Below are 23,820 nucleotides of genomic sequence, written 5' to 3' on the forward strand. Positions count from 1 at the left end.
ATATTAAAATGTTTATTCCTTAGGGCTAGATTATGTTAGGTTTATACTAAGTAGTACCTTACTCAACAAGCAGGATGTGGGAATATCCTGAAGACCTATAGAGAGCATGACTCTGGTGACACCAACCAGATTAAATGTTGCTGTAAAAACCTCAGTCTTGATTATAATCTTATACTAGTGTAAATCAGGACTGGGCTCCACTGAATTCAGTAGAGCTATATCAGAGTGAGATCCAAATCAGGCTTCTTAACTTTAAATTTCCTGATTTTTTTAAATGCTTCAATTTTCAACCTTAACATTGTCTAATGTTAATTTTTGCATGTAATGACCAAGATCCTAGGCCAGTTTACACCTGCTGAGGATCTTGCCGGAATTTAATACGTGCTTTAAATGTGCAGTGGAATGCATACACTTTAACATTTAGTGCTCTGAACTTCCTGAACATGATATTAGTACTAAATGATACATGATATTATTACTATTACTTCCTGAACATGATATTATTAGTACTACATATCCTTTTAACTGCTCTTTTCCACAGCTATCTGTTCGTGCCTGTCTTGGTGCAGCATCAGAGAAATTGTTGAAGAAAGGAAAAAATATTCCTGATGAATTGCTAGTTGACATCATGGTGGAGGCTATTAAGTATGAAATAGTGTAGTTTGCTTTCAAACATAATTATATGCTAAATAATTATATGTTTCTTAGGGCAGATACTGCCATTCTTGTTCATGGTGAATAATACCTGACTCCGTGAGTAGTTCCATTGAAATAGAGCAACTCATGGAATGGTTTTCACCTCCTCTGAACTAACAGGCAAGTTGGTCATGCACCTCCCTCTAGAAATCTGTTAGTTACTGTTGCTGTTGCACATGTTGGCAGAGAACAGAAAATTGGCATCTTTTCTCATGGTATAAAGATCAGTCCCATAGTGTTTGTTCCAGAAAATTGCAGTCCTTTTGTTTTGTTTGGTTTTAGTCCTGTTTTCTGCGGTTTTCTGTTTGGAAAATCTTTTGATTTGCCGTGTTAATTTTAATGACATACATTGTTATTTTATAGAATTTTCATGATATTTTGTTCTACCTAATTTCAAATCACAGAATTATAGGAAAACTCTTTATTATAAATGTTAATACTAAGTGAAAGTAGTTTCTTTACATGTTTATAGTTCCTTGTTTATGTTTAGACAAACACCCCAGAAGAAGGGATGGGTCATGGATGGATTTCCAATGACAATAAACCAGGCAAAACTACTTGAAAAAGCACTTACAGGGAGTGATCCGGACAAAGCAGAAACAAAGGATGAGAAGTCTAAGAAGCCCTCCCTAGTTACAGACCCAGCAGCCCCAAAAGATCCACCTTTATCCCCACCTGCATTTGATTTTGCTCTGTTATTAGACATTTCAGACACCACAGTGCTGGAGCGCGTGGCTGGAATGAAAGGTGAGTTATACTTCACTGCATATGTAAGGGGACTGTTGGCCCCTTACTAACATTCAGTGAGGGTGTTTTAGTAGCTAGCTCCCAGTACTAAAAAGGGGGAAGGCTTAATGGAGAATCAGGACCCTGAGACTGACAGCCCCCAGGAACAATGGGGAAAGGCCAATGCTCCAGGTCAGCCTGAATGACAGGGTGGGCAGGCTAATCAGGGAGTCAGGAGGCCAGGGAGGTCCCGTCCGTGTGAGCTGGAATTGCCTGGGTCAGACAGAGTGGGGCCGAGAAAGCAGGCCCAAGTTGAGCTGGGGAGCAGAGCTGTGCCAGATCCAGAGGGACCAGAAAAGCAGCCCAGAGAGAGCAGACCCTGTCCTGAGAGCAGAGCTGCAGCTCCAAAGTTAGAGGCACATCCCAGAGAGAGCAGACTTGCCCTGGGGCAGAGCTGCAGCAACCAGAGCCAGAGGGGCCAGAAAAGCAGCCCAGGAAGCAGCTCAGTGCTGGGAGCAGAGTCACAGAAGCAGCCTGCAGAGCAGACCTGTCTTGGGAGCAGAGCTGTAGTAACCAGAGGCAGAGGGGCCAAAGAACCGCCCAGGGAGCTGGAAGCAGAGCAGCAGCAGCAGCAGCAGTGCTGAGACAGAATGGTGGAGCTGGGGCTGGAGCAGTTCGGAGCTGGGTGCGGTGAGCAGCTGGGAAGAGCGAGGGGGACCCTGGGCAGCAGGCCCAGCACAGGGAGATGCCTCAGCCAAGAGGCTCTGCAGGCCAGGCTTGGATTGTAACCCCGACAGGGCGGGGGCGACACTGGGAAGAAGGGTCCTATCCCTTAGAGCCTGAGAGCGTCTGGCCACCACGAGAGCAAGTGTCCAACCCACAGCATCCGTACAACACAGCCAGGGCCTGAGAAGAAGGCCTGGGGCTTACAAGGAACAGACTGTGAACTGCCCTGACATTCCAGAGACGCTGTTTGTGATGTTCCCTGCAACAGAGCGGGTTGATGTGTTTCCTTTATCCTTTCCCATTTTTGCTTATTCTTTTTAAAATTAATTGTTGATTAAATAACTTGCATTTGCTTTCAATTGTATGTAATGGTCAGTGGGTCAGAGAAGTGCCCAGTGTAGAGAGAGTACCCCGGCATGGGGACACCCTAGCCCCTGTCCTAGGTGACCACAACAAGGTTGGGGGTCAAGCCCCCCAGGAATCCTGGGCCCAGCCTTGTTGGGGTTACGAGGACTCTGCCAAACAGGAGAATGGAGGGAGGCCACTGGGTAAGGGAAGTGGGAGCGAGGACTTTCGCTAGCCCACTTCACTGGGGTAGTGCAGAAACCAGGAAAGTTCCCCACAATAGTGGGACTAATCCCCTGCTTACACATACATTTAAAAAAGCTAGTGACACCCATATCACGATAAAATGGGAAATGCTAAGTAGTTATGACACCAAGAGAGCTAAAGTCATTAATGTAGTGCTTGCTTGCGATATCTTTACAATACCAAGGATCACATTAGTTATGTGCCAGGAGTTTGTGGGCTGAATTTTAAAATCACATATAAACTTACATAATTTTTATCACAAATACCAGAAACTCTTAAAAATTTACTGTTATCTTCCCTGATGATGATGATGATGGATAGGAATTGTGTGTTGTTTAGATTCATCATCAGATTTGTTCTCTATGTGCAGTTATAAAAAGAGGGAAGCTATTGGCTGTATTTTAATATTTTGCAGGCTCCTTGTGGCCTCTGACTTCAGATCATATTCTCCTGCTATAGTGTATAGCTAAATATAAATTTCATACTAATCACACACTAGTTACAGAAGTTATCTCAAGATTTACCAGAATGTCTCACAATAACTTATATCCAATGGAGCAAAAAATCATTACTGACAAATTTCTCTGAATCTCACTAGATCTCATATAGTTACTATGTATCATTAGTGCAGGTACTTTCAAACTATTGTAGATTTTTTTCTTAATTTTTGAGATCTGCCTGCAGCCAAAAAATGCTGTGTTTATTTGTTTAAATCTGCATTATGTTGGCACCAGCTGATATGCAGTATCCCACATAATTTAATGAAGTGCCAAGTAGAAAAAATATAGGATACAGCAAGTGCAGAAATATGACTAGTTAATTATGGATATACAGACAACATCATTCTCTGAGGGCCGCATATTGCAATGACTGAAAACTAGGAGAGAAGCAAAAGGGAGAAGAGGGAAGGTGCATACCTGAGCAAGTGGCACCACTACCCCCCACGCTGATCACTGCCTTCAGTATATATGTTCATTTAATCCTCTGAGGATGCAGGAATAAGTGTTTTTGACAAAATAGCCAAAGCACATTGTATTATAGAGTAGAGTCAAAGATAAAGAGGGCAACAAATGGCCACCCCCACGCTCCACTCAGACCACATCCTCTTTGTCACCTTACACATGGTGGATATGGAGGGACATATTATCTTGAAGAAATCCTATGTTGTCCAAACTGAAAGGAGAATGCCCCTTAAATATCCAAAGAATGACATAGGGCTTGTCTTTACTGCCATAGTTACCTGAAGTTAGTATACTTGAGTTACTCCGCTTGGGCTACCCTATCTCGAGTGAGATGGCCACACTGGGAAAGCACAGTGATTTGATTAGCAGCATTGAGTGATTGGATTAGCAATAGATGAGTTGCTGTTACCTGAGCTGCAGCATCCCTACTGTGTTACTAGCTCAAACACCAGCATCATTTGAGCTTCAACCTATACCCTTTGACCAACTATCTCAAGCCAGTTAGCTCGAGCTTAAAGCACCACTTAACTCCAGCTAGAGATTTTTATGTGTGAACAGAAGGTGGGTTAAAGGTAAAAGTTGAGTTACAACTAGAGCTAACAATGCAGTGAAGACAAGGCCTTAGAATTTTAGATTTGCAATTCTCAATAATTTAAAGGGATTGTGCTGCTAAAACACTTTAAAAATTTGACAGTAAATGCCATAGTTCCAGGAACCTAATAAGAATGTATTCCTAATAAAGTACTGTATTACTATCTCCTTTGTGTAGAGTGTATGGAGCTAGTTTTAAAAATGAAGGAGTGAAGTAGCCAGTCGATGTTTTCATTTTGATAAACTTTTTAACAGGAACACAAAACAAGTTATGTAGTAACTTGTTTCAGTAGTCTCTGGTATTTTCTACTCAACAGATAAATCAGGGTCATCACAGATTCAACTGGAAGACAGTGATCAAGCTTCAGATATTGAACTCAAAGAAAGAAAGAAGATCGATTTAGTCAGGGACCAGATACAACATAGGTTTGTTATATTTAGTACAGTAAGACTCTACTTCAGTAGAGTATTGAAGCACATTAACTTTAAGCACAGAGCAGTCAGGGTATACTTGACTTCTAATGACACCGTTCATGTACTTAAAGTTAAGGATGTCCTTAAGAAATTTGCTGAAGTGGGGCCCAACTAGGTTTCCTCATATATTGTTATAGTATAAATGATTCCCAAAAATAATAATTCATATACTCCTACTTTTCAAAGTCTTGAAAAGATTATTTTTCAAATTCATATCAAAACAGCTATTTACATATTTATATTATGTGATACATAAATGCATGTTGTGTCTAAATTTGGCTTAGGGTATTAAATTTCCAAAATTGGGCTTTCTTTTATCTTTCTCTTTTATTTTTATATACAAAAATAGTACTGTACTTTTTTAAAATCATTTGCACCAAATATTTAATTTTGTATAATGAGCAAATTTAAAGAGACAACAACCTGCATTTATAGATTCATAGATACTAAGGTCAGAAGGGACCATTCTGATCATTTCTAAATATGTAATTAGTTTTATATTCATATTTTAATAATTATTGATTTTTAATGATGATGTAACAGAAGATTAGTTTAACCTGTGGCCTTATCGACACTGGGAGTTCTGCATCCGGAATATCTTCAGAATTGGCATTAGATTTAGATTAGACACTATGCTGTTAAATGTGTTTGTTGGGTTGGGAATAAGATTTTATTTTTCACTATTTGTTTTAACATTTTAATTTTAAAATTATACATTGATATGATTTCACAGAATTGCAGGCTTTCTAGACAACTGGCCAAAATTAGAGAAATGGTTTTCAGTACAGCAAAATATTCTAGTGAAAGTTAATGGCGAGACAGAAAAGAACCTCCTGTGTAAAAGAATAAAGGAAATCATATTGGAGGAAATTGCTAAAAAACAGAACAGAAGTAAGTTTTTGAATTTATGTTTTTCATATGGAGACTTTAATATTAAAATATATGGTTGGGCCTTTATAATTCAGAAGGGAGCTTAAAAATATCTCACTGCCACTGAAAGGTGTAATGTTTTTGCAGGTTTGTGGAAAGGTGACACATTTTTCATTCTCACTGCACATTTTTTTATATAGACAAAAATATTTTCTAACTATCTACTTTATTGACAAAGATCCGTATTACAAACAAATTTCCCCCATTAGGTGAAATTTTGTTATTTTGCCCATGAAAAGCTATATTCGTTTGCAGAAATGGCAAAACTTTGCTTTGGATCAGACTCACAAAAATACCAAAGTTGGAATTTTGGTAATTGTTCGGCTGTAGTGTGTGTGTTGATGTATATATGGATTGTGTAAGCCTGGGCCAAATTCTGTTCCCAGACACACTAGTATAAATTTGGAATAACTTAATTGATATTACTCTAGTTTTACACTGGTATAACTGAGAGAAAAAATTGTCAAGTTATGTTTAATTTAAAAGGGCATATTTTCAGCAAGTCTCTATAAATATACAGCTTGTGCAAATGCAAATGGATGCACCCATTTTAAATGTAGCTTTCTTTTAATGCTAATCCATTTAAATACATAAAACAAAGGTAAACACATATTTGTTGTTCGCACAGATATTTTATAAGATATATGGTGAATAGTCTTCAAGATTTATTGGTTCAAAATTAATAATATGATTACAGTACCTCTTTTATCAGATTATATGTGTTTTATTGAAATTATGTTGAAGGAAAAGAACTGGAAAAAAAAGCTGAGAAAAAGCAAGAAGTTCCTACCCCTTTGCCACAAGCTGAGACGCTAACAGTTCTAACAGATAAAAATAAAGAAACTGAATCTCCTTCTGAAGATAAGGAGCCTATGTCCACAAAATCCAAATCACCCAAAGGTTTGTCAGCCATAGCAAAGTTATTTGTAAAGCTCTTTCTTAGCTGTTTGGAACAGATCCTGGAAAATAATAAATACTTTCAGTGTATTTCCAAAAAGATTAACTAGAGCGTATTTCCTATTAAATAATTGTCCCAAACCTCTGAACAGCCTGTCTACCTTTTTCCAATAATATGAGTCAGTTTTACACCTTCTCAAAGATATTTTGAGAAGAGGTTCTAAAATGTTCAAAGGGAGCTGTCCAGCAGATATAATTTAATTCCTTGAGGTAACTGAGTATTAATTTCAGCCTTTCCTTCCTGTGTTTAACCTCAGAGTTAGTACCCTCACCATCTGAGAAAGCACAATGTATATACAGGAAAGACCCAAGTTTTCATTATCAACATATTAGCATTAGAGAGAAATTGGTATATTAACACTTCAGAAATGCTGGTAACCCTGCATCTTAAAGGTGTCTTTGTTGTGTGTCTTTGTGGTTTTTTTTAAAACTTTCCTTAGAGCCACCCAAAAAGTCAGAATCCTTTAAAGAGAAAAAGGGAAAGAAAGATGAAGCAATTAAACCAGGTGAAGTACACGTTTGCATTTTTTTTTTTACTCTTTTGGTAATTAACATAAGGATGTATAGTTCTTACTTATCTTCCATTCCTCTCTTTAAAAATAGTGTTGATAACTGTTAATTAGGTTGTAAGGCACACTGAGATATGGACAATTTGGTGTAGTATACCAACAAAGGGAGATTCAGCCACTTCATGATGAATTCTTGCAAATGTCGCACATGACAGATAATTGGATAAAATGTTTCCAAGGAACCACGTGGTTGGTTTTGTCTTCTACATTTATGTGCATGAGCTTTGGCATGAAAGCCCGGCCTCACTGAAGTCAATAGCAAAACTCCCATTGATTTGAATGGAGCAAGGATTTCACACTTGGAGTCTGGAGGTGCTGCAGAGCACTCATACCCCGTGGGGCAATAATCCTTTGGGTCAGTCAACAACAAGCAATTCAGCGTTTGTGTTGATGAATTCCAAATGGAGTCCAATCCTGTTCTCAGAGGCTAGAGGGATGATGTGAGCAAAGGAGGTGGTATGAGTGTAGGATGTTAAGTGAGGGAGCACTGGGAGGAGCTTTAGGGCATTAACAGGAACATCACAATGTTTAGTACAGATATCCTTTGAGTGCTTTATTTGGTTATCAGCTTATCTGCTTTCTGTCATACTAAGTCAGTACTTTCAGAAGCAGGTGTTCCTTTGGGGAATACTAGTTATGCTATTTCTGTTTTTATTCCTTTTCTTCCCCCCTTTGAATCTTGCCATACCATCTTCCTGCCCCTCCTATTGCCCATTTCTCTCTCATTCCTCAACGATTTAAAAACACCTAGTCTTTAGAAAGTGATCCAGTAGTGAGAGTGATTGTAAGTACCCATTCTTTCCTTTTCCTTTTGCTAGAAGCCTTTCAGACTATGTGTTGTGTATCCCCACTTGCAGGGCTATGACCTATGATTTACTTTGTATTTTGCAGTACATGTTAAGTTAAAAGTAGAGTGTATATCAAATGAAGCATTCTGTGGGTAACCCTAATGCCCAGGGTTAATTGAATTTAAAAACAGCATCTTGCCATGAAATCATGGGGTAACCTCAAAGGATTATTGGTCCTAGAAATTATTTCAGTCTGACTCCAGCTCTTCCAAGCCCTGCTATATAGAAACTGTAAATATTTACAATGTTCAAGCTCCATCAAACAGAAATTACATGGTGATACATTGAAGTCATGATATCTGTACTGTCAGTCATAATGGTAACAATACCATTTACTTTTTGTTAACGTGGTAAGTAACTTGTTTCATTATCTTTCTATTTCTTTCACAGCAGAGCTTTAGGAAATCTAACTTTTTTGGCAAGTCGAATAAAATAAAAGCTAAAGTGGAAAATATCATATAACTGCAAAACTACTGACTTCAGCTATATATTGGTTGCGGAATGACACATTTGAACACCTGCAAAGTTTATCTGAAGGCAACTAAGCAGCTTAGGTGTCTAGGTTCATGTATTTATTGTTATTTAAAATATATTTGAGGGTACTAATTGTGCATTCATATTTAAGGCTCTGTTCGAGGAAAGTCACCAGGGAAAAAATCTTCACCAGCTACACCTGAAGATGTACCTCCTCCCACCCCTGTAGGACCACCGCCAATTAAACCAGGATCAGATGAATGGGTTTATATAGATGAGCCACTTCCCAAGGTGCAGCAGTTCAAGATTAGGAATCTTTTATATGACTGTACTTTGAGTTCTAGATAACTTTTTGTCCATTACAAATGAATTCATTATAAAAGATATTTCTAATACATAAAGAATGCCGGAGAGATTGTAGCATGAATTATAAATATAAATACCTAAAGAGATGTGATTTTAAAAATATGCTGCAACTCAGTGTACAGTATTGAAAATATCTGATAATTTGATAATGACATATATTAGAAATTTATGGATAATTCCTCAGAGTGACAATGCACATGGTTGACAAAATGGTAACACTTTAATATTATGAAAGGTGTATCCAGAGTAAATATTATATTTTGGCAGGGTATTTGTAATACATTATAACTAAGGTAAGTTTTTGTCAGGGATATTTTGAGTAAAAGTCAGGTACAGTTACGGGAAATAAACAGAAATTCACAGCAGTCCGTGTCCTGTCCCTGACTTTCACTAAAAATATTCCACACAAAAGGGGTAGGTGGGTTCAGCACCCACTGCTGCTGGGGCTCCCAAATCCCCCAACAATGTGGTGTGTGGGAGCTCCCTGCCCCTGGGTCTGGGCTGCTGTGGGGTTCCCTTGTCCTGTGCAGTTGGTAGCTGCAGGATCCCCTGGCCGTGGCTGCAGTTGCAGCTGGGCAGCTGTGGGGAGTGCCCGCTGTGACTGGCAGCTAAAGTGGGTCCATTGGCTGCCCGCCACGGCTGAGCAGCTGCGCAGGATCCCCCCACCTTCTGGCCGTGGCTGGGCAGTTGTTGCGCGGCATCCCCCCGACCTGCCCTCCACAGCTGGGCAGATGCAGGGGGGCCACCGGCCGTGGCTGGGCAGCTGCTTGGGGTCTCCTGTTTGCTGTAGCTTGGCAGCTGTGGGGAGTCCCCCGTGCCCCGGGGCGGCTGGACAGCTGCAGGTTGGGAGCTGTGAGGGTGGGGCTGGGTGGGAGCTCCAGCCCCAGGCAGAAAATGTCACGGAGGTCAATGGAAGTCACGAATTCTGTGCCTCCGTGACATAATCATAGCCTTAATTATAAATAAAATAAAGGAAATATATTGTTAACCTGATGTCCAGAGATACCTCTTTCCTATACTTGCTGATAGTGTATTTGGACAGGCTGTAGGAAGTATATAAAGTAAAGATTTGTGTGTTTTAATAATTAACAGGAAATACCTGAATTTTTAGTACCTTATTGGGAAATGGTAGAAAATACATATGAAAATACCATCAAAACTATACTTAGATGTTTAAGAGAAGAACGGTATTCTGTGATTCACTACTTAGCAGATACTAGGTGAGTAACAGTAGTTTATTGCATTAGAATTCTCATTTTATATTATTCCTCTAGCACACTATGTATGTTTTAGTGCTAAAACTCCTTTGTTTTGACTCACTGTTCACAGAAACCATTTTAAGGATTACCTGAAGCGTCCAGACCATAAGCAGGAGTTTGTATCTCAGTGGCAATCTGATTATAACTCCATTGCTGATGATCTGTGGGAAGATGAGGACACAAAAGCAGAATTACACCAAAGGGTTACTGTGAGTAAATGGCAAATGTTTCAGTTTTTCTAGCTCTGGAGCTTTGTACATCTTTGGGCATTTGAATTCACACAGGATTGATGTAATATGACTACTAATGTACTAATGCTACCTTGCCTAGGCAACTATTATATGAACCCTTCTCACTCTCCACCACCACCAAACAGCATCTGTCACCAAACAGAGCCAGCTTTGGCACCACCCTTGCTGCTCAATGGCAGTGGCAGTGTGTGGTACTGGTCTCACAGCGTAGGCCTCTGATTGAGTATGTCCCCTCTTCCCCGCCCTAAGCATGAGGAAGAAAGAGGAGGGAAGGGAAAAGCAGCCCTCGCATGCTGAAAGAAAAGGAGTAGGGGGAAGGAGAAAGAAAAGTAGAAGGGAACATGGAACACTTCCTCAACCTTTTCCAGGTGAGCTCTCACCCTCTTCCCCCCTCCTCCAGCCCCAGAAAATGTCTCTGCCACTCCTGGCCCCATCAAAATTGCGGCCCAGCTAGTGAGGTGAATATCTGAAAAATGAAGAATTGATTACATGACTGGCAAAAAAAAAGAATGATTTCTGATATCAAAATGTCAAAATGTACTTTTTCCAGGATAATAGCATAAACCCAATTAAAAACAATTTCAAGAAGCTAAAAAGAAATACAGGAGTTGGAATATCCCATATGTGATGCTCTATCTCAGTGGCAAAACCTAAGGTCACATGGAGAGAAGAATAGACTTTATGTGCAGAATTCCAGAAGATGGAAAAAATTGTGGCAGTTGCTACTAAAGAATCAGCTTCATTAAATAGAAATGGAATGCAAATGTACATCTTAGAAGATCTGCATACAATGAAATAAAACTATTGTAATTTTTCATATTGCATGTTACTTAGTAATGCCTCCTCTTGGCCATAGTGATTATAATATTATCAGTAGGAAAATAATTTAAATTAATACCTACTACTAGTGGACTGAACTTAGCCACTTATATTTCACCTTCCTTTGCTTTTTTTTTTTTTTTAACATTGACAGCCTGCAACTGATAAACTGGTAGGAGTGGTAAAAAATTTACCCTGAGTCAGACTTATTGCTGCATAGAGAATATTAATACTCTGTGGTTGTGAAAGAGACAGTGGTAGTTGTTTTAATATACCATGGCAAAATCTTTTCAGCAGATCTTTTCAAAGCAGTTGGTATTCTGGTGAATCTTACTTGTATTAACTCTGTTACAGAGATGAATTTATTACATTGCAAATAATTTCCCAACTGTTTTGCTGAAATGATTGATTAGATCTGGCCTGAAGTACTTGGCATCATGTTGGATCAAGACGTTATAATTGCAGTGTCATTTTTCTGCAGTGCATTGCAATGAAATCCTAAAAGCCTAGGGAACTATCCTGGAGTTTAGTTATAGTGGGCATAAGACTTGGAATAAGCACTGTTTCTTTTTCTGTTCATTCTTTTCCTTTGTCAAAAATATGGGTCAGTATACCAGTACGTCTGTTCTCAATGTTGTTCTTTTTTGATGTGTTTACATAAAAGAAATATGGGAAATTGCCATTAGAGAAAGGACTGAGTGCCTTTTAAGATCAAAGCATGATGGATACCTTCTTTCAGGTTTAAAGGCCAGTGCAGGTGCATCTCAGCTTCAAAGACCTGTTTGCCATAAGAGGCTTTTGGCCTAGCAAAATTATATTCTGGTTCCCAGAAATGTGAAGGTTACAGCCTCCACCACCACCAATTCTCATTCCAGTATTGGAGAAAAAACAGCGTGTACTAGTTGTGCATTCATTGGTACCAATAATACTGGTTGTGTCTTCTTACTTCTCAGTCAGTCCATGCCCCTGGTGGGTCTCCAAAGCTAGATTTTGTTGATTACTTTTTGGCCAGGTTCTTTTGGATTGACTTTTATTATACTTTTATTATACTGAGTTTAATTAACATTGGGATTGAAGTAAGGTGTCTGCCATGCACACCAATATAATTTCTTAAATATATGAAAGATAGCCTAAGGTTTTACACATCCATTATTTGCAATAGTATTTGTATTTAGGATCTGAGGGATCGTCTCTGGGATATTTGTGAAAACAGAAGGGAAGAAGCAGAGCAAGAACGTAGTGATATCATGAATGATGGCTGGTTACGAGATCATATGGGAATCTTGATGAACCATTTCTTTTCACTTATGCAGGTATGGTAAATAGCTAAATCAATATAGTCCTTATCCTGCAATAGCCCAGGCAGACTCTTGGATTAATGTATTTATCTCAGTGGGACTTCACGTATGTGGTCCCTTAAGACTACATGGTCAAGACCAAATATCCCTTTAATTCAACCCTACTAAAGAAAGAAGCTGACTGAAGTGAGGGGTGAGAAAATAAAACAAGGAAGACATGCATGTGCATTCCCAGCATTGTATCACCTTCTGGGCAGAGCAGATTGAGAAAAATACCATTATCATAGTCCTGTAAAAAAAAATTGGGGGCTATATTGTATGATGTTGCTATTTGCATTCAGCTTACCAATCAAATGAGTTTAGTGAAATATCCTGGTACTGGTTATCCTGTTCTATTTATAATGGCTTCTGTTCTTAACTTGGCCATCTAAATGCTGTAATTATATACAATGTTACCAGACCCACCTATTTTAAGATTGCCCAACACTTTCTTTTATAAGACTTTGTTTTCAGTTCCTTATAACTTTGCCAAATTTTAGCCATTTGGGATGAAATTGTAGATGCCAGATGTCTTTTGGAAAATTTCAGCCAAAACAGTTCAACCATTTCTAAGAGTGAAGCAAAGGGAAAAAACATTGTTTTGCTATGTAAAAAAATCTGGTCATTTTTTTTCTTTGGAACATGGACTTGAAATTTGATAGGGGTTGGCCTTTGTGTCAGGAATGTGCCTTTTGCTGATCCTGAGAAATTCTGCTCACATTTGGCCAAGTTATAAACCTTTGAAAAACCTCACATCACACATATTCAGTAAAAGCTTCCTAGAGTTTAACAGATAAAAATCTCCAAAAGTATTGTCCTTAGTGAACATACTCCAGCCCCTCACAGCTCCTAGTGCTCACCAGACTGCTCATGCACCATCACTACAGAATGACTGAGCATGCTCCAGCCCAGGGCTACAGGGTTGAAACTGGACTTCCCCTGCAATTGCTACTTCCAGTTGCTCCAGGCCAGGACATGGACAGACACTAGAACTGAGAGCAGGGAGAGACTCCCTCTCCTGTGCTCTCAATGACATCCTTCCCTTTTAGTGCCCAGGCAGCATGGATGAAGAAGCTGTCTGACTTGACTGCATAGAGGACAAGATTCATACCGGGAAGGATGGAGGGAGGGAAAGGAGTAGACTGGGGCAAGGAGTCTGGTGAGTCTGGAACTGGAGGAGAGGAGAGACACTGTGAGTGAGTGTTGGGGATGGAGGAAATTGAGACTCAGGTTGGGGACTGGGATTTGGTGGGCAAGGAGACTCATGGCAGCAGCTGAAGTCAATGAGAGCTGTGCTTTGAATATAAAGTGCTATCTAATGCTAAGTACTCTGAAAAATGAGGCCCTAAGCTTCTTCAATTAGGCATCCAAAATTAGTGGATAGCTTTGACTTTAATCTCTCTGTGCCTCAGTTCACCCTCTGTAAAATGGGATAATACCATCCCCTCCCCTAACAGAGGTGTTTTGAAGATAAATAAATGTTTGGGAAGCACCCTGATCAGTGCCATAGAAAAGCCCATGAGGAAATTCATAATTCTGTACTCAGACCAGGGTTTGAATAGTATGCTATGTATAAACTAAAGGCTATGCATTGAATCATGCAGATAAAACAAAATATTGAATAACTGATCTTAATAGAGCACCATCCATCCTGTGCACTGAATGAAGCAGGACGTCTATGGAAAAAATATCATGTGATCATGTAATTAAAAACTATCATCATGCCTATATGGAAGGGGATTGAATTAAAGTTGCACAGATAAGCTTAATTCTGTCATTTCCTAACTTTTAAGTGCTTGACATTGATTATATATATTTTTGGAGCTCTTTTACAGTATCATATTTAAGAGTATACATTCTAAATATCACTTTTCATAGATGCACTGACAAATGATGCTGTACATTTAAAAACATCCTTTTTTCACGGGCTTCCATTCTCCACAACATCAAATCAATGTTGTCTATGCTTCAACATCCTCAGTAATTTTGCCTTTCCCTATTTAGTTGGGCTAGTCTCTCACTATGTCAAACATCAACCCTTCATCTGCTGTCTTCAATGACTTGTTTATCCAGTTCTTCTTCGAGTCATGTCCCTACGGGTTCTCCACTCTAGGTGCTCTAGAGCCCCCTGCAGCTTTGATTGGTGATTTCTCATAGCAGTGTCTGTTTGGCCTGCTCGTGGGTGTTAGTCAGTCTCATGCCTATGCCGTTGTTATACAGCACTGCATGGGTGAACCACTCCCAGTTCCTTCTTAACTGCCTTTGCCTAAGACGGAGCTCTAGCAGTCATCCTGTTGAGATTCCCTCAACTCTATTTTTCTCTTTTACTCATGTAACTCATCTGCCAGGTGCAGTCAGCAGCCACAAGGGCCAGGTTCAATATCTAGGGGTTCCTTTTTACAATACAACTGAGCACTGGCTTGAGCTCCCCCCCCAGTAACCTGGGAAATTACACATCACCCCTGTGCACCTCTAAGAGACGATACTTCCCCTCTCTCAATGACTGAGTCTGTGCGTAGAAAAGAAACTTAATAAAAAGAGGGAAGTAACCTGGCATTAATTTGGGGAAACCCCATAAGCATGGTTCAGAAGTTTATGACCATGAGCAAAACACCCACCCCAGAGTACATTGGGCAGTGTCCTTTGCCTCAAGTTCTCATCTTGTGGTGAGGAAGTCCAGTAAACAACAGTTCCTTCAACATGCCACTCCCCTGCATTTTATTGTAGGCCAGGATAACTTTCAATAGGGAGTGCTCCTCATTAGCCTATCATCTGCCCCAAGGGTCATGTTGGTGGTAGCAACGCAACTGCACAGGAAAGGTGTTTCAGTATTCTCTTATCTGAACGATTGGTTGCTGAACAGCTGCCCCCTGGAACTGACGTCTCAGGCAACTTCCAAGGCTATAGGCCTCTTTCTCAAATTGGGCCAACAACTGTACATACAAAAATCCATCTTGACTTGGGTACAGAACCTAGAGTTCACAGGGTCACATCTTGATGGGGGCAATGATAAAAAGAGCCTACTTTCCTCAGCACAGATTTGTGGCTCTTTCCAACATAGCAAAGAGAATTCAGCTCAGACCCCAAACCACGAACAGGAACTGCATTCAACTAGTGGGGCACATGGCAGCCACCACCTTCATGACGGAACATGCCAGACTTCGAATGTGCGGCCTTCAGGGGTGGCTCAGAACCATCTATTCACACACCAGGCACAGTCTAAATATTCTTCTTTCCGTACCGACCTTCATGAAATAATCCCTCAACGGTGGAAGGACCATCACAACATATGCACAGAAAATCCATTTGCACATCTTCCCTCAGTGATCATTATAAAAACGGACACCTCTCTGTTAGCATAGGGAGCACAATTCAGCACTTACACGATCCAGGGCAAGTAGATGTTGCTAAAGACAATGCTACAGGACTTCATCTCGGGGCTCTGGGCTTCAGCCCTGCATGGGGCACTGATGGTTTGGGGCTTTTGCCCCACAGGGCCCGCGGACCCCCTGAAACCAGCTCGTGGCCCTCTCGGGATCATGTAGGCCTGGTTGAGAACTGCTGCTCTAGAGGGTGCGGGTGTGGATGCAAATGCATATGAAAGGGGGAGTGTGGATTGCGGGTTGGATACAATTTAATTGCCGCAAATGCAGATCCAAATTTTTGTATCCGCACAAGGCTGTACTAATAGTTTGTTAGTGCACTTTGATCTACCCTTCTTTGAAACGAGTGTAGATCAAAATGCACTAATGAATAGGTAATAAGCATCAGCGAGGTCCACACGGACAGTTAGCACAGAGTAGGCTAGTGCAGGGTGCACCCACTTTGCCATGAACTAAATTTATGTGTAGTCTAGCACTAAGTGTCATTGAAAGTTAATAGGATTTTGGCTCCGAAGTCACTGAGCTGCTTCTGAGTTTTCCCCTCAAACTGTTACCTCCTAAGTAACCTCACCCAAAACCCTTCTCCACCTCTGTGGAATTGACATGATATTTGCTACAATCACATTGTTCACTCTGCTTGTGGGTTATACCCCTTCCCCAACAGTTAGTTTCTTCAGGGCATGGATCATCTACCACTCTGGGTATGTACAGAGCCAAGTGCAAGGGAGGCTGCATTCTTGGTTGGCCCTTAGACACTACGTTACTTAACATGATTAATAATAATTTTACCTACTATCGCCTTCATTGACAATAATGGGTAAAATTATTCGTGCTAAAAGTAGCAAGTCTGAAATTGTGCTATCTATACCTTTACATTCAACAGCTTTGTCAGAGAAAGCAATAAGAATAGCAACAAAACAGGCAGAGAGTTCCTTATTGCTGAGATCCTCTGGTGTAGGTTTTACTATAGGATTCTATAATATGTTCTTCACATCGCTATATTATTGTATTAGTATAGATTTTATATACTCATTTTAGCGAGGTCTGATATCCCTAACTAGTCTATAACAGATTTCCATCCACTTCCTTTATTTTCTGTAACCAGACAGAAGAATTTTTATCTTTAACTTATGGCCAACTGGCTGCTTTACACTATGAGATTTTTATTCTTTTTGTGAATGTGGTTTTGTGCATTTTCCCATGAATATGCAGTGCCGTTTTGACAGTTAGAGACTCTGACACTACTGGTTTAATAAATCAAAGCATGACAGGTGCTAATGCTTTTTGGCTTCACTCTGAAATAAATAGATGTCCTGAACCTTACAAAATCCACTTGTTTTTTCTTTAAATAGCTTGCACAATTACAATTCTTTCTTGGCCATTTAAACAAATTTATTTTGCTTTATATTATTGTTAAAGATTTTTAATAATTTGGATTAAAGATTTATTCAAATCTGTTTAATTACAGTTTAGAAGCATGTGGTAGATTTGTTTTAATTAATTTTGTATATATATGTGTTAGAATTAAATATCAATATATTTATATGTTCAAATTAAATATATTTTCTAATTTCATAGCTGATATTGTTATTAAATCTTAGAAATATCTGTATTAAAGTTTTGAACACACATTCTGAAAGTGTACTTTTCCAGTACATGTTGTAGTATGTATCTACTATAAGATACTTAAATACATATGATCAACCAGTCCCATTTTCTAGCCTCCATCAAGCATTCTCATGATGTATGCATTACTTTAGGGTATAAAAAAACAGAAACTGCTTTGTTCCATCCTGTTCTGAAGGTTGAAGTGGACCGTTTCCAAGATACAAAGAGATTTCTACATGACTATTACAGGGGAATGGAAGGCAAAATGCCAACAGAGGCCTGTCAAGAATTCACTAGAATCCCATTATTAGATATTGTTAATGTAGACCAATCTGTGGAACAAAGCAAGTCAAGAAGGTAAAAACTGCATTGTGTGTAAAAAAAAAAAAAAAAAAAAAAAAAAAAAAAAAGTAACGTAATTAATATAGCATAAAAGTGTGTTTGTCCATGTGTTACTGTTAAACAGATAGACGATGGTGATCACAGCCATATGATAGATGTTGAGTATTGTAATGTATTTAATTTATTATACATTTTTGGCTGCCCCATCTATACTCTGTGCAGTAACAAAACAACAAAAACTGCCAGATAAAAGGTTCCTTCTTTCCCCCAAATTATGACAGTTCCCCAACAAATCTTGCAACTAATTATACTTAAATATTAAACATTCGGTTCTGGATCAGTGACAAAATAAAAATTTCATGAGCATGGCCTCTGAGGTTGTGGTCAACTGAGCATAAGTTAAAGCAGCCTTGCTGGGTGTGTGGAATTAAACACAATATTCAAGGTGAGAGTATACCATGTATACCACTAGTATACCACTTGTATATAACAGTGGCATAATACTGTGCATAACAATACCTATATCGATACCTGAATGGTTACAGTCCATCAAGACCCCATCAATATATATACATATATATGAGTAGTTAATATCAGTCCATCCAGTGTGTATTATTTGTTGTCTAGTCCCCTAGTTTTGTTTAGATCAATTTTGAGTTCCTTATAAACCTTTCTACTCTAGACTAATCAACATGATTTTGTGTCATCCACAAATTTTACCACTTGTGATCCATGGGAGGGTTCCTCCTTTTTCCATTGCTATCACAGACTTTGAAAATGGGATTCTGGTTCTCTTAATGTAACTTAATTGCACCATGTAAACATATACTACACCATCGGGATAGTGAGTTATTTCCTATTTTGTTTTCAAGGATTCCCATGGTTCCTCGTAGACCCCCTTCTCCTGAAATAAATGTCATCAAGCAGAAAAGCAAAGCAATTCAACTAAAGAGCAATAAGGAGGAGAATTCCTCTGAAAGTATAATATTTAACTTTGGGGCAGATGAGAAACTTATCACTGATACATGGCAAGCAGCAGTAACAGCAATATCAAATATGGTAAGAAATGCTTTGTTTAGTAAAAAGTCACAGATTGGTTAAATAGTTAGATCTAAATCTTTCCAGTCCAAATACCAGACCCATGCACCAGTATCTCAACTCCATGGCTGCTATTCCACTCCTGATGTTTCAGTAATCTCTGCAGCCCTAATACATCCCTGCTATAAACGGGGAAATGGCAGGATCAGCATAGTAGCAGTTCCTCCTCAGAGCCCTGCTCTGTGTATATCCACTAAAATCCTGCCTCACGCCTCCTTATATGGTAGAACCAAACAATCCTGGCGTTAGAAGTGACCTGTGCAATAAGGAAGAGGGATCAGTATTTGCCCCTTAGTACAGTTTTTATTAAACCTTCCAAAAATAAATCCTCAAGCAGAAATTAGACTTCACAAGACTTCTCCAGTTTTATTTTATAATGCCCAAAGTGTGCTAGTTGCTTCACAGCTAGTTTCGAAAGGCAGGTCCTGGATCAGTGGCTAGGATTGATAGCTTTTCCCACCTTTTTGCACTTTTACAATATAGTCAGACATGTTGTCCTCTACAGTGAATGCCTTAAGATAACTTAACTCTGGTCTTGTCTACACTGCCACTTTACAGCAGCTGCAACTTTCTTGCTCAGGGGTGTGAAACATCACCCCCCGCCCACGCCAGGGGTGCTCCAAGTTTCAGTGCTGTAAAGTGGCAGTGTAGACAGTTCACCAGAGCTGGGAGCCACTCCCCTCATGGAGGTGTTGTTTTTTTTTTTTACAGCGCTGGGAGAGCTCTCTCGCAGGGTTGGTGCCGCGACTACACAGCCCTGTTAAAGCTTTTAATGTTTAACAGCAGTGCTTTAACTTTGCTAGTGAAGACATACCCTCAGTTCTTCAGCTTCTCAGCCTTCGCTGAAGTCTAGCCCTGCTTTGGTTACCAGTTGATCTACTTCCCCTGCTTCCCTTTAATACTTAAATAATTTCTTCTGTGAAATATTTAAAGCTGCCATCTTTTTCCTTCTTGCTTTTTTGGTTTAACAACTGTTTCCTTATTTAATAATCATATACTGATCAGATATGAAATCAAGAATCAAAATATCTAATTTATATTATACATCCAGCAGCAACCACTAGTAGAAAATAAAGGATAGCTTGTTCAAAATATTAATTGTATGTTATAGATCCAGAATAGTTAAGTTAAAATATTAATATGAACATTAAGGTAACTGCTGAAATACAATCAAAAGAAGCCGAGGAAGAAAAAGAACGCCAGCAGCTAGAAAAGAAAGAACAAGAACGTCAAAAACCTTCTCAGGTAGCAGGAGGCAAAGGTAGTGGAAAGGATGTCAAAGATGCCAAGAAACCACCTCCAAAATCACCCACCAAAAAGAAAGGTAATGAAGCATGTGCTTTTCTTTTAAAAATAGAGCATAAAACTATTCAAATTAAATGAACATATGTTACAAAAGTTTAATTCTTTTCTCTCTTTTGATAGTTCAAAACATGATATATCAATGTGTTGACATGGTAGTGATAAAGAAATCCATAGATTGTTGAGGGATAATTGGGTGAATTAAATCATAAATAATATTTAGGGATAAATGTTCAAAGTAATACCAGAAAGTAATATTTGCTAATCTTTTTCTGTGCATTGTTTTGGAAATGTACACATTGCAGCCATTTTATCAAATTATGTCAACTTTTTAAAAAATGCTTGTTCTTTTCTAACATTAATCTCCTGATATAGCTAAAACCATATAAATACTTCTTATTTTATTAATAAGGAACAGGATAAAAATAGTCCAAGGCTATTATTCCACAGTATAATGTAGGTTTCAGAGTAGCAGCCGTGTTAGTCTGTATTCACAAAAAGAAAAGGAGTACTTGTGGCACCTTAGAGACTAACAAATTTGTCACAAGTACTCCTTTTCTTTTTGCGAATACAGACTAACACGGCTGCTACTCTGAAACCTGTCATTATACAAGGCACTGAATTTAGCCGTATGGAATTAAAATTTGTTAGTCTCTAAGGTGCCACAAGTACTCCTTTTCTTTTTAGTATAATGTAGCAATCTTTATAATATGATAGCTCAATCAGGTCTGTCCCTACTCTATCATCATTCTGACAAGGTATAAACAATGTATTGTTTAATTGCATTCTGTTAGCACCTAGAGTCCTAAACAAGATCAGGGCCCTATTGTAATAAGTACCATATGTACATGTAATAAGAGACAGTCTCTGTCTCAAAGACTTGACAGTCTAAATAGAGAAGATAGACAAATGGTGGGGGAAGAACGTATTTTAAAAATGGGCAAATGAAGCGCAGAGAAAGTATGTGTATATCTACACAGCAAAAAAACAACCTGTGCTCTGCCACAGACTACTTGTGTAACCTTGGGCAAGTCACTTAGCATATGTCTACAAAGTAAAAATACACTTGCGTCAGCAAGTCCCAGGTCAATTGACTCAGGCTTGTGGGGCTCGTGCTGCAGGGCTGAAAATAGAAGTGTAGATATGTGGGATTGGACTGGAGCCAGAGCTCCAAGACCCTCCCCCCCCGCACCAGGGTTTCAGAGGCCAAGTTCCAGCCCAAGCCTGAATGTCTACACTGCTATTTTCAGCCCCATACCACAAGACCAAGTCTTTTGACTGGGCTCTGAGACTTGCTGCCACAGGGTTTGGGGTTTTTTGCTGTGTATACATACACTAAATGACTTGTCCAAGGTTACAGAAGTAATCTGTTTCAGAGATCAGGTCTCCTGAATCTAAGTCAAGTGCCTGAACCATTTTTCCTCACAATACAAGATAAGATATTAATGGATACATTTTTCATTTTATGCCAATATAGTGCTGTTGTACATCTCCCGAGAGTGGAAGAGCTTACCAACTTTTATTTTTGGCTTTCACATCCTAGGAATGCACAATACAATTTTTTTTTATCTTGTAGGCAGTGCAGCAGCATACTTACTGAAAGAGTGATATAATTTTCTGCACTCAATTTTGTCACCTTTAGATTTGATCATTAGAGTCATGTTCAACCTGATATACTGATCTGGTATCATCCTGTTGCACCACCACAGCATCTGCAAGTCAGTTGTTGGGGAAGAAAAGTTATCATTATCTGTACTTAACAACACTTAACAGTCAAAAGTGCTTTAACTACAAATAAACTGCCAACACAATATTAAAAAACAAAATTATAAAATAGCTTTATAATATTAAAGTGTTGTTGTTTTCATTGCAGGCTTTAGGTCCATCATGTAAAAGTAACTAATAGGATGATGTAAAAAAGTATAACATGAACTAGACAAGACCTACTTTTAATGCATTGTACATCCTCCTTATCGTATTTCAGTACTGTCCTAATGTAACTAATACTGACTTGTCAATAGGGCCCTACCAAATTCACTGTCTATTTTGGTCAATTTCATGGTCATAGGATTTTAAAAATCATACATTTCATGATTTCAGCTATTTAAATCTGAAATATCACTGTGTTGTAATTGTAGGGGTCCTGACTCAAAAAAGGAGTTGTGGGGGGGGTGTTGCAAGATTATTGCAGGGGGGGTGCAGTACTGCTACCTTACTTCTGTGCTGCTGTTGGCGTTGGCACTGCCTTCAGATCTGAGCAGCTGGAGAGTGGTGGCGGCTGGCTGGGATCCCAGCTCTGAAGGCAGAGCCACTGCCAGCAACAGCACAGAAGTAAGGATAGTATGGTATGGTATTGGCACTCTTACTTCTGCACTGTTGCCTGCAGAGCTGAGCCCTCAGTCAGCAGCCGCCACTCTCCAGACACTCAGCTCTGAAGGCAGCAGCGGAGAAATACGGCTGGCATAGTATGGTATTGCCACCCTTACTTCTGCACTGCTGTTGGCAGGATGCTGCCTTCAGAGCTGGGCGCTCGGCTAACAGCCGCTGCTCTCCAGCTGCCCAGCTCTGAAGACAGTGCAGAAATAAGGGTGGCAATACCATGACCCCCCTAAAATTATCTTGAGAACCCCCAGCAACTCTCTTTTGGGTCAGGACCCCCAATTTGAGAAACGCTGGTCTCCTCTGTATAGTATTTCCTCCTCTGAAATCTGTATAGTATAGGGTAAAAGCACACAAAAAAACAGATTTCATGGGAGGAGACCAGATATCACGTGATGTATTTTTCATGGTGGTGAATTTGGTAGGGCCCTACTTATCATCATAGAACTTTTATCACCATTTACTTCATCTCTGAATTTGACTGACACTTAGCATTCAAAAGGTACTTTGTGTACCTCCAAATTATCAATAGATCAATAGATTTGAAGTCCACAAGGGATCATTGTGACCATCTAGAACCCCAGTAGAAACAACTCCATTAGATAATCATTTCCCTTTAGCAATTATATTTTGAGCTCTATTAGTTACTCAGTTTTAATCCATTTAATAGGTGCTACACTGATTTAGTATAGTGTTAATTTTTTTAAATTGGGATGTCATGCAGTAATAATGTCTAACAGAAGTCTAAGGATATTGTCAACAATTACATTTATCCACCAAACTTGTAATCTCATAAAAATGGTATCAGATTCATTTGAAAAGAAATTATTTCCATAAAACAAATTTTACTATGCTGTGTTGTCTACATATATGCAGTCCAAACATTATAAGATTTTCTTTTTGGTAAAAATATTTTATTTTCTTTCAGGTGTTCCTTCTCCAGCACCTGTGGCTGAAGCCATTCCCATTCCTCTAACACCAGAGGAACTAAAGAAACGGGAATTAAAGCTTAAAATGAAACAGGAATATTTTAGTGCCCTTGAATATGAAGGTATGTAATTAGATCAGTGGGCTACATTGTGGAAGTTGATCATCATTCCCAATTTAGATTTTTTTTAATAGTTGAAACTGT

General features: G+C 39.2%; 1 protein-coding gene across 1 annotated transcript in view; it reads left to right on the top strand.

Moving 5' to 3' along the window:
• LOC119856156 (sperm flagellar protein 2) overlaps positions 1 to 23,820 on the top strand; it is a 52,509-nt gene that overhangs the window by 995 nt on the left and 27,694 nt on the right. Inside the window, exons 3-16 of the mRNA XM_043514616.1 lie at positions 542 to 645; positions 1,187 to 1,443; positions 4,610 to 4,718; positions 5,500 to 5,657; positions 6,441 to 6,596; positions 7,094 to 7,159; positions 8,696 to 8,835; positions 10,003 to 10,130; positions 10,240 to 10,378; positions 12,415 to 12,552; positions 17,764 to 17,924; positions 18,782 to 18,968; positions 20,160 to 20,331; positions 23,617 to 23,739. Coding sequence (XP_043370551.1) covers positions 542 to 645; positions 1,187 to 1,443; positions 4,610 to 4,718; positions 5,500 to 5,657; positions 6,441 to 6,596; positions 7,094 to 7,159; positions 8,696 to 8,835; positions 10,003 to 10,130; positions 10,240 to 10,378; positions 12,415 to 12,552; positions 17,764 to 17,924; positions 18,782 to 18,968; positions 20,160 to 20,331; positions 23,617 to 23,739 — 2,038 coding nt within the window. The remainder of the gene's footprint in view (positions 1 to 541; positions 646 to 1,186; positions 1,444 to 4,609; positions 4,719 to 5,499; positions 5,658 to 6,440; positions 6,597 to 7,093; positions 7,160 to 8,695; positions 8,836 to 10,002; positions 10,131 to 10,239; positions 10,379 to 12,414; positions 12,553 to 17,763; positions 17,925 to 18,781; positions 18,969 to 20,159; positions 20,332 to 23,616; positions 23,740 to 23,820) is intronic.

The sequence above is a fragment of the Dermochelys coriacea genome, chromosome 5 (assembly GCF_009764565.3).
Source record: "Dermochelys coriacea isolate rDerCor1 chromosome 5, rDerCor1.pri.v4, whole genome shotgun sequence".
NCBI classification, from domain to species: Eukaryota; Metazoa; Chordata; order Testudines; family Dermochelyidae; genus Dermochelys; species Dermochelys coriacea.